The sequence below is a fragment of the Elephantulus edwardii genome, unplaced genomic scaffold (genome assembly GCF_000299155.1).
Source record: "Elephantulus edwardii isolate Elephantulus edwardi_28Jun2011 unplaced genomic scaffold, EleEdw1.0 scaffold00147, whole genome shotgun sequence".
Taxonomy (NCBI): domain Eukaryota; kingdom Metazoa; phylum Chordata; class Mammalia; order Macroscelidea; family Macroscelididae; genus Elephantulus; species Elephantulus edwardii.
Genome location: NW_006399897.1, coordinates 5,882,096 through 5,896,392, shown reverse-complemented (window position 1 = coordinate 5,896,392; position 14,297 = coordinate 5,882,096). Strand labels below are relative to the sequence as shown.

Here is a 14,297-nt window from a genome sequence, read left to right as displayed (position 1 = left end):
TCCTAAACCACATTTCTCTGGGAAACTCTTTGAACTTGGAAAAATGATAATAGTTATGCAAAGACAGTAAAACTTTGTTCATAGAGTCACTATGAATTGTGCCCAGCAATCAACAACAACAACATCTGAATTCATTTGATCTATATTTGTCTTCAGGTGCTGGAAATATTACATAAAAACATCTGTGAGTGAATATTTCAGAATGATACCATTAGCAAATTATATGTTACAACACAGTGTGCCCTACACATTACTAATGAAATGGTTATAATAGCAGTTAAACTTACTTAAATCCATAGTTAATCAGGAGCGGACTGTAAATAACTAGTAATTACTGTCGTGAAGCACAAAACCTATAAAAGGTCTAAATTTTTCCTGGAGATGTTGTCTTCCTCCATCCTTCCTTAGCAAAGGACCTCTGGTAGCCTAGAGGGTAAAGAGATTTGCTGTCAGCTCAAAGGCAATAAATCCATCAGCTGCTCCCAGAAAGAAAGGTAGAGAATCTTTACAATTTTATAGTCTCTGAAAATCCACTGGAGGCTCAAGTAGGGATCAGTTGACATCACAAAAAGTTATGTCTAATCTCTGTTGGGTGTTTCTGGGCTTTGAGGCAATGATATTTTTAAGGCATTTGATGAGTCATTAAAATAAATGACCATTTTTGCTTGTTCTGTGCCTCTTAAAGTTCAAGTACCAGCTAGTGGGCACAGTTCCTGATTGGTTGGTTGTCATTATAAAGGAGTTAGCACCATCTAGTGTCAATTGTAAGTAAAAAAGTGGAATCAATGTACTAGTGTAGGGGAAATAAAGATTAGCCTGCGTACTGCAGTGAATAAGTAGGCTTTCAAAGCAGCTAGTTATTTGTTTCACTTCTGGCATCACCATTTTTTTTTGTGGAAAAGTGAAGGTCCTGCCACCAATCTACTATTTTTTAAGAAAGCCACATTTAAAAAAATATTTAAGTATCTTTTGTTAAGGGCTCAATCGAATAATGTTTTGCTCTTGCTGCAATGACTTTTGTTGGTATGTTGCATGCACTTTGCAGCAGGCACTGTGCTGAGCATGTGTTTCCAAAATGAGAGTTGTCTTACAATGCACTGGAAAGCAAGCATGCCGCTCACAGCACAGCATGTTCTCCTGTTAGAGACAGAATGGTGGTCATGTCTCCATGTTTGTGATTCTTCTCTTCTTGCAGATTGTCTACAAAGCCTGGCTCTGTTCCCAGTACTTTGAAGTCACACAGTTTAACTGCAGAAAGACAATTCCTTGCAAGCAATACTGTTTGGAGGTTCAGACAAGGTGTCCATTTATATTGCCCGACAATGATGAAGTCATCTATGGAGGACTCTCCAGTTTCATCTGTACAGGTACAGTGCAGGGCAGTATTCTGTCAATGACGCTCTGACTGTTGTTCTTCTGTAATGTTCGCTTGCTATGGATTATTTCTTCCCAGAGATGAAACCTTGAAGATATGGCTGGCAGGTTTCTTTTCTTGTGGTGTATTTTTCTTTCCTTTTTTTTTTTTTTATTTTATTCTGATTTACTTGCAAAGTTTGCATACATTGTTTTTCACACTGGATTTTTCCCCTTTCCTTTACCCATCAGTCCCTCACCCCATCAAATCATGCGACCCTATGATTAAGCCTCCTTACCCACCACCACCACCCTCTTCACCCCTCAACTCCCCCCGCCCCTGGCTGGTAATTTTTCATACTTTCATTAGTAGAAAAGGGGAAGCTTCTAAATGGATTTGGAAATGCTCCAACTTCTCTCCCATATTATCTATAGTACAATTGTGACCACAAATATTTACTTTGTAAACAGATTATTCTGAGGGGAAAATATTAGCAACTGTTAGATATACTTCAGTGTGGTTCTGTATTGTGTAAGGACAGATAGCATGATGACGTCAGTCAAATGAGATTTTTTTCCAAGATAGTGAAAGGTTATATCTACATGTTTCTTTATTTAATTCATTTTTATTTTGTATTTGTTTGCTTACAAGGTTCATTTACATTGTATTTCTTTCACACTACTCTTCATCCACATTGTGTTCATACAGTCATTCCCATGCATTATGTTTTATAAAATTAATCACCATTGGACTATTGCCCACAATTACCTTGTCCTTTCAAGCCCCAGCTGGATCTTTTCCATTTTTTTACCCCCTTCTTCCACCCACCAGATTGTGCAGCCCTGTGTTTGTGTCCGTATGAGTCCTCACCCCTCTTCTCTTACCCCTTGCCCCCTTGGGTCCCCATACATGTTTTACTAGTTATCCTTCTATTTTTATAACAATTGTCTTATGCAGTATTTGTCCTTTTGAGACTGAGTTAGTTCACTCAGAATAGTGCTGTCCAGCCTCTCCCAAGTTATGTAGTATTTTTCTAAATCATTGCTCCTGTGTGCTGCACAATGTTCCATTGTGTGAATGTACTACAATTTCCCAATCCATTCAGTTGTGATTGGACATTTGAGCTGTTTCCATGTTTCTTTTCTGAGAGTCTCATGCTGCATTTTCTTCAATAAATATTAACAGCATAAAGAAATGTTTGCCAAGATTATGTGTATGCCTGGTACATGTGTACTAGAATTACTTTATAAAGCAGACACCATTCTCATGATTCCAATGCATAATGTTTATTTCTTTCAGCATACAAGATAAAAGCATAAAGATACGCTTCTAAGCTTTATAGTCGGAGTGTGTTTGTGTGTGTGTGTTACAGATACTTAAGGACAAGGCTGAGACAATTTTTATATCTCCCATTAAGTAAACTTCTTTCAGAATATTATTTTGACTAGGCAAAATGCCAATATTCACTTCACCTATTTTCTAGATATTTATAAGCTTTATATAATTGTACTACATAAAAAAATTAAATAATCAGTGTGATTCATATGTGAAAATGAAGAATAATTTTGTCAGGGCCAATTGAGAATCACAGTGTTTTTGTTCTGCAGTGTCTTCTGGTAAAAACATGTATAATACATCGGTATTGATAGGATTCAGATTGTAGCATATTTAACTTTTTTTTCTATATTTGTAAACATTTATTCTCTTGAACTGAAAAAGGCTTGCATCAGCACACATTATACAGCCTTGCAAACGACACAGAAATTGAAAAAAGTTTCCTTGTTCATAAGTGCAATGAATCTTTGATGTCCAGGCATATTTAACTTTTAAGTCACAAGGATTTAAAAAAAGTTATAGAATACTATAAAACTATTTAAATGTACCTTCAAGGAGAAAGAATGAAACCCCATTTCTATCCTAGATCTCATGAAGCCCATCCAGAATAGAGTGACATATTGAGATGATCAACCTGAGGGTTTATCCCATAATGTATGTACAGATTGCTTATTTACATAATTTCTCATTAGTCACACTTGCAGTGTTGCCTATTGCTTTATTTTTTGGCTTCTAACTCCAAATTGTAAGCTCTCAAGAAACTCCCCATTCAAGCTCTCCTGAAGAACTTCCTCCTAGGAGGTGAATGAGACTTGCTTGGGCTGTCCATATTTCCTGGCAGAACATCTGATAGGAAATCAGCAAGCAGAAGCCTTAGTTCTCTCCCTGTTATGTATTTTCTCTGTACCACCATGTCTTCATTAGTAAATGAGTGATTGTGGTCCCCTCTCTCCTGGTTTGCGGTCAGGATTACAGAGAAGAGATTCAATATGCCATCAATAAAGAATAGCCATTGTATATTGTGGCATCTGAAACGATTTACCAATCATTTTTATTTATCCCACTGATACAATGCTTGTCTTTCTTTGAGAAAATGAGGGATAGAGAGAGACAGAGTACAGAATGGTAAAGGAAAGAAAGGATAGAAGAAGTAAAAGAAGAAATTATTAGCAAAGAATCTAGAGATTGTTTTTCTTTTTTATTCTAAGCCAAAATTCACCAGACCATGGCCATTACATTCTCTTAGTTTTTACATGGGACTCTGAAACAATACAGTTCCTATCAGGGTCAATGAAGTATCCATAACTTCAATAAAATTAGAAACATTTAAGGTTGCTTTTGCATTTACAGGCCCAAGTCTATAAAAAGTCAGAGGCTTTGATCAAGTTTTCAAAGCATAAGAGACCAATTATGAAGGTTTTTTTGGTGTTTTGTCCCAGTTTCCCCAATGCCCTAATCTTTGTCAGACACGTAGATGTGCTAGATGGGTCTGAATCTATGCTCACTTTCTTAATATGTTTGTTTACATGGCTGTCAGAATGCAAAAGATGGGACTGCATCTATTTCTGCACAGGACAAGAAGAAATACTATTTGTTTTATAAAATTTGGGTTTTGTTTTAAATTTTTGTAAAAGGAGCTCTTCCACAGTCACAGCCATATCATTAAAAACAACTAACCCTGAAAAATCACCCCCCCAAACAAACAACAAACACACACACACACACACACACAAAACCCCCAAACCAAACCAACAGTGCATGAGAAAAGAAAAGGAGTGGGCCACCTGGTCTTGAGAAAAATTCTTCCTACTTTGGAGACTGTCTGGGATTATCTTCTCCTTGAAACTGACTGTCCTTCACTACTCTCAACTGTGCCTGTGATCTTCCTATTGCAGAGTTGCTGGAGGGGGGAAAAAAGCAGAATAAATTCTCTGAAGCTCTATTAAATTATTTGATGAAAAAGACACTAATTTTCAGATTAATCTTCTTTTCTAATACACAGTCCAGGCTGCTTTGAAGATTTCCCATCTGCCTTGATAACTAGCAAACATAATTCCCCACCTTCCATCTCACGTGTCCTTAAGGGCTTTGTGTGGGCCCTTGCAATGATGCTACTTATTGCTTCCTTACTTGACCACTGCTTTCAAGATCCTGAAGCATGGGTCCCAGATTTGCCTCTATCTTGAGAGTTGTCTTTCCTAGTAGACCTTAGCAGGGAAAACAGCTCCAAGGGCACCTCTGCTTAAATCCATGAAGGTGAATGGCTTGGAATGTGTCTAGGAAAGCTAGCAAGACTTTGATATAGATAGATATGATAGATACATAGTAGGTAGGTAGGTAGGTAGATAGATAGATAGATAGATAGATAGATAGATAGATAGATAGATAGATAGATAGATGTTGTTATTGTTGTTGTTGATTGACATCTAGTCAAATACAACTCATAGCAACTCCATGATCAAAAGGCCTGAAGCTTTTCTATAACTATCATCGTTTCTACAAGTTCATAGAGTTTCCAGAGGCTTGTTGTTTAGGAAGTGGATGCCACTCTTGCTTACAAGTCTGTCTTAAATCTATATATAGCAATAAAATTTGTTCTTAACATTTGTGTTCACATAATTTTTGGAGACTCGTTAGGAGATGGGCTAGAAGGCCGTTAGTCAGGAATCCAAAGAATTTATCTGTTTTGGAGTTGATGTGAACCATCTCAAAGGCCTTTATAAATGAACTATATGGTGGCCTAGTGGATAAGGAAATCTAGCCTCTCCGAACAACATGTGCAAAGGATGTGAGGTGAAGCCTTGTCATCTTTGGCTATTCCTTGAAGAAAGATATCATGCTTGGAAAGGGGAAAGTTTGGCAAAAGAGAAGATTCTCAACCATATGGAGTGATGTGGTGACTGCTGCAATGGGCTCAAATATGGTAAAGATGGCGCAGGATAGGACAGGGTTCATAGGGTCTGTTAATCATTTGTTGTTTGCAGGGTTGCCGTAAGGCACACTCGACTTGGTGGCATCTAGGCACACTCGACTCGGTGGCATCTAACAACAAGCAGTGCGTAAGGAATTGTGCTGCCAACCCAAAGGCAGATGGTTTGAATCCATCAAGCTGTTCTGTGAGAGAAAGAGGGGGAATCTCCTCCCATGCAATGTATAACCTCTGAAAAGCTGCTAGAGGGTCAGCTATGAATTGTTTCAAATGAGTTTGAGCCCTTTCTTTCTGTCCTCAAGCAAAAGGGGATTAAATAAAGGAAAGGAAATAATCCCTTCCCTATTTTCAAAGTTGGCGATAGAAAAGGCAAGGCCACGGGGGACAGTAGGCGTATAGCAGCTTTGTAAGTAGGCACAGATCTTTTGGACATCTTCGTCATTGTCCGCATTAGAATTAATGACAATCCTGAAACACATTGCTATTAAAAGAAACTAACCAGCTAGATTAGTCCTAACATTGTTTTTCAGTAAATGCAGCTTTAAAAAAAAAATCAATGAAGGGTTTATATTTCCACTATTTATACTAAAAAAGACAGTAAGACTTGAAAGGCTAAATGGAGTTTTCTTTAAATTCAGCAAATATAATTATAGTGGTTTCCCTACTATTTGAAAACACATCCAATTTTCAGCTTCCCAAGATTTCTTCTATGATGTTATTGAGAATTACTCCCTTACTTGTTTTGTCAGCACTCTGCAAGTATTCATGGAAGCACATTACAGCGAATGGCCTCTTGCCAGTTGCTGTTCAAAGGGACTCAGTTTTCTTGAAGGTGCTTCTCCTGAGTACTTAGTCGGGGCTGTGGTGATGACTTTTCCTTAGAGTTCTTTGCATTCAGCTTTTCCCCTCCCTCCCTCCCTCTCTTTTTCCCTCCCTCTTTCCCAGCTGTTGAATTGATTCTGACTCATAGTGACCCTCTGTTGTTTTTTGGAGGCTATGGATCATAGCAGGAGGAAACTGTCCACCTTTTTTCCAGGGAATCCCTGGTGGAGTCCAACCACACAGCCTTGGGATTAGCAGTACAACTCACTGCTATGGATTAGGCCACCTAAGCTCACTATACAACTTTTAGAGATATGAAGCTATAGGACATCCAGTTCTTCCTCACCTGTATTTTCTTAGACATACACTGTTACATGATTGTAACAATGGGCTTGATCATGTCAGAAATCATGAGGATGGTGCGGGATAGTGTTCAGATCTGTTGTTCATAGAGTCATAATGAGCCCTAATTAACACAATGGCACTTAATAACAATAAAGATTCCTATCAACTACAGAAGAGAGAATATCAGACCCTAAGATTGGTGAGCCATTTGGAAATGTCAGAACAGAAAAATCCTCTAAATCATCAGATGTCATTCAGAATAAAAGAAGGAAATGCAGCAAGAATGCACCTTAGAAGCAAGGATGTTGAAACTTGTTTTCCATTATTCTGGGCATATTTTCAAGATAAACAAGTTTTTGAAGAGAGATATCATGTTGTAAAAGGTAGAGGGTACTAGAAGGAGAGGAAGACTCACTCCACAATGAAGTGGATTGGCACAGTGACTGTAGCAATGACCTTTAGCATGGCAGACACTGTGAGGAAGGGGCAGGGTGGGGCAAGGTTCAGACCTGTCGTTCTTTGCATCGCTTTGAGTTTCAGCCCAGAGGCAACTAACAATAATGATTCATAATTTGGGTTATGGTTATTTAATTAACAGTGGGGTCATTCTTTGTAGCTGGTGCAAACATTACTTATCCATGTCCTGAAACTGTAAGTTTTAAATGTGTGTATTTAGAGTCTCTATCACTCTGTGTGTATCTTTAGTCCTTAGTCAATAAGTCATGTGATAGAAAATCAAAGCAACCCAGAATGCATATCTTTGATTAAAGATAGTACATAAAATCATAATCAAATGTTCTTTGACCACAGACCTGGATGACAAGACAGTGTCCTCTTATGCTCAATTCTGACTTTGTTGTAAACAGTAAAGAAGAGAAACATTATTTGAGAGCTCCATTGGTTTTCCTGTTGAAGAAATCTGAGATTTAACTGAAGGAGTGTTTGAAAAAAAAAGTTAAAATTCTTCAGTGTTGTCAGGGGGAAACCCATTGTCTAATGTTAGGGATTATTAAGCTAGAAATGTTTAATGTGAATTCTGTTTGAAGCTTGTGCCACATAATTTGCTGTGTCATTACCTTGAAAGTGAAGGATTGAGACTGTTTCTTGAATTCCACGATGTCAGCCCATGGTTGTGTTGATTAGTGGGGTTTCCTTCTCCTTCCCTTGCCTTATTCTAGAGTCTTCCTGAGAAACCTTTGTGCTTACCTGTAGAAGTGAACCAAAATTAAGAAAACAGAAGTAGCAGAGTGGCACAGGCTGTGGTGCCATGGTAACAAATATTATGAAAATTACCATTTGATTGATAGATAAAATAGACTAGATATGATTTCCTATTCTAGTCTTCATAGAGGAATTATTGGAAGGAAGAAAAAAAATTGGTCTTCTGGGTGTTACTGACAATGGGGATAAAATATATTTTAGAATTATATGTAAATTCGCATTCCATTTTTTTTTTTTTAGTATGACAAGAATAAGGTTATGTTTCTGTCTGTGGGAAAATACTGTGGGCTGCTGTTAGTTACCTTGACAGGCCTGATTGTGTGCGATGGAGGATTTGAGCCACCTTGTGGCGATCTCGCGCTACTACAGAGCTAAAAGATGACTGCTTGCAGACAATATTCCAATGTGAAAGAAGGCTGAAGATATTTTTATATGTATATTGATCATATTAGAAAGGAATTTTAAAACTACTCTGTGCCTACTAATTTGCTTGCTAGAGTAAGCAACTTTAAAGGCAAACTGTTTCCAAAACTCAGTTATGATATTACCAGGGAGTGTCTTGTTTGTTTTGTTTTTTGTTGTTGTTTTTTTAAAAAGGTACTCATAGATTTTGATTTGTACATATATACTTTTCCACCTCGATGTTTTCCCTAGTGTACTTATTTCTTTCATAATATTGGAAAAAACTGTATTTTATTTTTCAAAAGGAATCACAATGGATGTATGTATGTTGTGTAGCATCAAGTCGAAATGACACAAAGCTGACCCTCCAGTGGGTTTTCAGAGGCAATAAATACCAAGGGAAGAGATTGCCTATCTTTCTTCCACAGAGTGGCTAGTAGATTTGAACCTCTTACTTTTGGGTTGCCAGCAAAGCTTTTTATCACTAAGCCCCAGAGCTCCCTCTTTTATGTACAGTATTATTTAATATTATGCAAATTCTTTTGAGTATGTCAGCATTTGCAAAGGGTCAAATAGATTGCTTCAGAGGTAACTGAGGGTTCACTCAGGACTTAGAAGAGAGGGAAGGGCATCTGACTCCAGTTCATTCGGAACGGCCCTCATTGAGGAACAAGGATGAGTTTGCATATATACTCATCTATCTCCAGTTATGCTGACACAACTGATCATATGCTTCGCCACCTGGTTCATTTAGAGAAATCTGAGAGAAATTCCAACACAACTCAAGTTGCCTTACTGCATTTCATCTCTATCTTTTCCCTAGTCTAGAAGAACTCATGAAAAGAGATTGGTTAAGGAGAATGAAAATACCACTCCTGTGCTTTATATGAAGACTAGTTAAATCAGTCACAAGGTCTCTATCAAGATGTCCAGCTCTAAGGAACCATGTCTAACTGAGCCCCTGGTCACTTTTTTGACCCGTCAGGATGTAACTGAGCCCTGCGAGTGCACTGTGTGAAAAACATCTTATCTGGTTTGTTACCATCTAGGGAGAACCTCACCGACATCCTCCCACAATTGCATGTTAGCTTTTCGGCAGAGGTGAGATAGATTTCTTTTTGGAAAATATGCTCAGATTCCTCTGACATAACTAGGATAGATCACCTCTATTGCTGTAGCTAAAACTCTTCTAATTTAACTGAATTGAGGAGAGCATGCCTGGTACCTGGATAGCTGAGTTTGTTAGGCTATACTTGGGTGTAGATTGAATAAAAACATTCAGTGGTTCCCTCTAGAGCAAGAAATGGAACCCACATCGTTCATTAACGCTGCCCAGAATGATGAAATATAATTATAGTATCACTCATTCGACAGACTAGGAAGAAGGATTGGCCATCCACTTCTGAAATAGCAGGCCTCTGAAAACCCTATGTACAACAGAACACATTTAGATAACAGAAATGGCAAAGGAGGTTGAGTTTTCAAGTATGGACTGGGATAATTGGGATGGGAGTGTCGGAGACAGTGCGATTGGCACAGGACAGAGCGGAGTTTAGGGCTGTTGTACATAGTGTCGCTATGAGTCGCAAGCGACTCGACGACACATAACAACAACAACAACAATCACTCATTCACTGCTGTTGGGTCAATTCAGGGTTATAGTGATTGAGCCTTCATGGAGTTACCAAGGTTTTAAATCTTTCAGAAAGCAGACAGACCACTTTCCCCCAGAGTCATGGTGAATTCAAACTGCTAATGCCCAGCCTTGGGTTATCATACAATGTGCTATGAACTATGCCAGGGGAGCTCCTTATTTACAATACAGCAAATCATTAAGCCAAATCATTAAGCAAAGCATTAAGCCAAAAGAATATCTACAATTTTGAGACTCCAGTTTTAGAAAGAATAATTTGGGGTTGAAGAGGAATTTCTTACAATTGAAATCTTACTCAATGACGGTGTTACTTTGCCTGCAATGAAAATATCTTTGTTGTGCATTTGTCCCTATTTTGGAGCTGAACTGGGCAGGGAGGCATCTTGGACACTGGCAATTACCTAAAGTGGTTCATGGATTTAGCTGATTTTGGAGCAAGTCTGAATAACAGACATTGCCTATTCCTTTACATTGACCTAAACAGCTTCTAATCTTGCCTCCTCCGTAAAGAAAAACAAAACAAAAACCCTAAACCCTGTTACAGCAGAAACAGGAACACACCACATTCACTGGCTATTAATCTAATGTTTTACTGCTAGGAGAAGAGAAAGCCACCAAGCTGATCACCTCAGTTTTAGCCTGCTGGTAAGCCTTGGTTTCATTCCTTTGTATTGTGTAACATTGAGCCATGAGGTATTGTTAAGGTCTGGAGAGTCAGTGACCTTGGTTACAATAAAATAAAATCCTGCCTGATCCTGTGCCTGCTCACAGGAGCTGCTGTGTGTAAGCCTATTGTTGTAGCCACTGTGGTGCCTTGTTTGGGTCCATGAGGTAGACCTGGAGAGAGCCAGGCTCTAGGGAAAGATAAAAACTATGACCTCAGCTAACAGCCCATGCAGTGCAGTTTGGAACAGTTCAACAAACATGTCCTCAAATTTTACAACATCACAAAGCATTTTAAAAATAAAAACAAGCAAAGAATTTGCATGATATATTATTTTGGGTTTTTATCGCTCCCTTATTATATGTAGAAAGGAGAATTTGTCTACAGGCCTCTTCTCTGGAAAATTTTATACTTAGATGGCCAACCGTATTAGTTATCAAGGTTAGATTTCATTTTCACATCAGCGGAAAGACAGTTATCATTTCAAAATGTTTCCATATATAGAACCATGAATGTACATGACCTTCCTCTGCTTTGTGTTCAGTATTGTCTGGGAATTTTTATCTCTGTAATACAAGTCATGTTTGTGTTATGAAGAAAGAGTGTATTAGGTAAATAAGAGAGAAGCCAATTTTTCTCCATTTGGAGTCTTCTCTTTTTGGTGTTTTGGGGTTTACTTGGTAGATGGAGTTGTCATTGTTCTAATTAAAATGCTTCAGATAATGCTAATGTTCAAACTTTTAAAAATATTAGGATGTCTCTTTCATATCTGTTTTTCTTCAGACTTACACACTTTATTTAGAGGGTCAGTTTTTATACCTCTTGTCTAAGGTGATTTAAAATCTTTCTTTGGAAATAATTGTCAAATTCTATAGCATTTTCATTGTGTTGTTGGGAATAATAGCCAAATGTGCCTATGTACAAACCTGTAATTCAAACCGGAACATCAGTATAAATAAATGTATTTAGTTGTTTTGTTGACCGAAGCATCTCTATTAATATATGGATTCCGTTTGTTACTGTTGTTGTGTGCCGTTGAGTCAGAACCAAATCATAACTGACCCTCCAGAAGATTTTCAGATTTTCGAAAACACAGGGCTGCTTACTCCTCTTTCTCCTGTGGAGTAGCTGTTCAATTTGAACCATGTGCCTGTGAGTAGGCAGTGCAACTCCTTACCACCAGGCCACCAGAGTTAATTTATATATGAAATTTATGCAAACAAAATTCATGTATGTATTTAATCCACATATCTAAGTTGTATAAGTTTGATGATGATTCCAAAATCTAAGTGATTCCAATTTCAAAAAAGTTGTGCTGCTAGAGTAAATGTAAAATCTAACAAAGGAAAACTTGAAAATTCAAAATCCAGTTCATATCACATACTCAGATTCTGTCTTAAGACATTTGTATTCGTTACCTTGATTATCTTACCGGGTATATTATTTTTATTTCCAAATATGTTAGAATTACTTTTTCATTGCTTAATTAGTTTGTTGGAACTGAAAATAGTCTTCACTACAATAGAACTGTACTCTTAAGTCTAAATGTATTGTAACTTTTACTACTATTCCTTTATTTACTGGATATTTTCTTAGGACAAAAGAAGGGAAAGGTTATATTAGTGTGGACCTAGAGAGACATTTACCAGGACCTGTCACCCAATTGTTTTCTTGTGTGAATGTAGTTAGGAAAGCGCTAGGTAGTCCAATTTCTGTTAATGCAACATAAACATTGCAAGGTAAATGAAAATAAATCATAATGTCAGTAATAACTCTGTCTCACATACTTTGGGCATGTAGCCAGAAGATACCAGTCTTTGGAGAAGGTTATCATGCTAGGAAGGGTCAAGGGATGGTGCAGGAGAGATGGATTGACATAATAACTGCGGTAATGAAGATAGGCCTGTAAGAGACAGTGAGATTGGCTCAAGATAGAGCAGGGTTCAGAGCTATTATAAATAGGGTCCCTATGAGTTGTAGTGGACTCAATGACACATAACAAGAGCAACAACAAATAGATTCCTCAATATAGGATCTACTTCCTAATCATAATAAATTCTTATTATATGTTGTCATGTGCCGTTGAGTTTGCCTGCGACTCATGGTGACCCTATGTATAACAGCCCTAAACTCTGCCCTATCCTGTGCCAATCTCACCATCTCTAACACACATACCCCCGATATCCCAGTTACTGAATCAATCCATCTCATCGAGGGTCTCCTCTCCTGCTCTGTCCCTTCACCCTCCCAAGCATGACATCCCTCTCTACGGTATGGTCCTTCCTTGCAACATGTCCAAAGTATGTCAGACAAAACCTCAGAATGCTTGCCTCCAAGGAGCAGCATGGCTTTACCCTCTCTAGGACAAACCTGTTCGTTTTCCTAGTAGTCCATGGTATATTCAATACTCTTCTCCAACACCACAGCTCAAAGGCATCAATTCTCCTTCTATCCTCCCTAGTCATTGACCAGCTCTCTGATGCATAGCGATCAGGTGCACTTTAGTCTCCAGAATGACATCCTTGCACTTTAGTACTTTAGAGAGGTCTCTAACAGGTTTAAAATGTAAAATCTCTTTCATAATAGTTGTTTCTGAAGAAACAAGGAGTGTTACTGCTGATATTTTTAAGATATTTTATATGTATACATGACTATGTAAAGGCAGTGTTTACCAAAAATGCTGAATTTTAAATGCAAATTTGTAGACAAAGGTTACAAAGCCAAAATATTCAGCAGTTGTCTTATCTCTTGCAATGTAACTAATGTCTGACAATCAATGTGATTTTTATTGTTTGTGAGTTCATCTTAATTTCCCAACCACACACATGAACACATACAACCCCCCTCTACTCCTCTTGATCTCTTGAGCTTTATAAGTAGCATTTTTCAAAGACTCTGTACACTAATAAAACTCAAATCATGCACAGGACCACACAAAAGTCACTTGGACTCAAGCAACTGATATTAAATACATATGGCACAAAATGTAAAAGACTTGAGAATGAAAATGAAGTTGACTCCCTTTCACCAACCTGCAGCAAACTTTACCACTTACAGACTCATAATTTATCTAATCAGTGGTCAAGTTATTCTCCATCTCTTGTTATTATATCCATTATGACAAGGGATATTTTTATTCATCATTTCTCATACATGTGAGTTTAACTGAACCAACACTGTACCAAGAAATGGAAGAATTACTGGATCAGTCTGTGCAGTTAGCATCTGGAAGTCATTTTCCATTCTTGGCTCTGGACATACCATTCCTCTAGCGTTCTCCTGCCCTTTCAAAAGTGACAGATCTTCTTAACATGGCTTGTTTTGACCATTGTTAAACACTCCATAGTCACTTATCATCACTTCGTCTTTGGAATTCAACACTCCAACCTGTCAGTTCCTTTGTGTGGTAAACTAATCCTTCAAAAGTTCATCTGGATAATTCTTTTCTTTTTTGATTATTATTAATTCTAGTGAAAGATACTAAAGAGTTGAATAGAAGATTTCAAAAGGCAGCACAGGATGACAAAGCAAAATATAACAATGAAATGTGCAAGGAGTTGGAGTCAGAAAA

General features: G+C 37.8%; 1 protein-coding gene across 1 annotated transcript in view; it reads left to right on the top strand.

The window, feature by feature from the left end:
• Nucleotides 1-14,297, top strand: part of FAM155A (family with sequence similarity 155, member A) — a 907,798-nt gene that overhangs the window by 850,480 nt on the left and 43,021 nt on the right. The window contains exon 2 of the mRNA XM_006894615.1: nucleotides 1,196-1,367. Coding sequence (XP_006894677.1) covers nucleotides 1,196-1,367 — 172 coding nt within the window. The remainder of the gene's footprint in view (nucleotides 1-1,195; nucleotides 1,368-14,297) is intronic.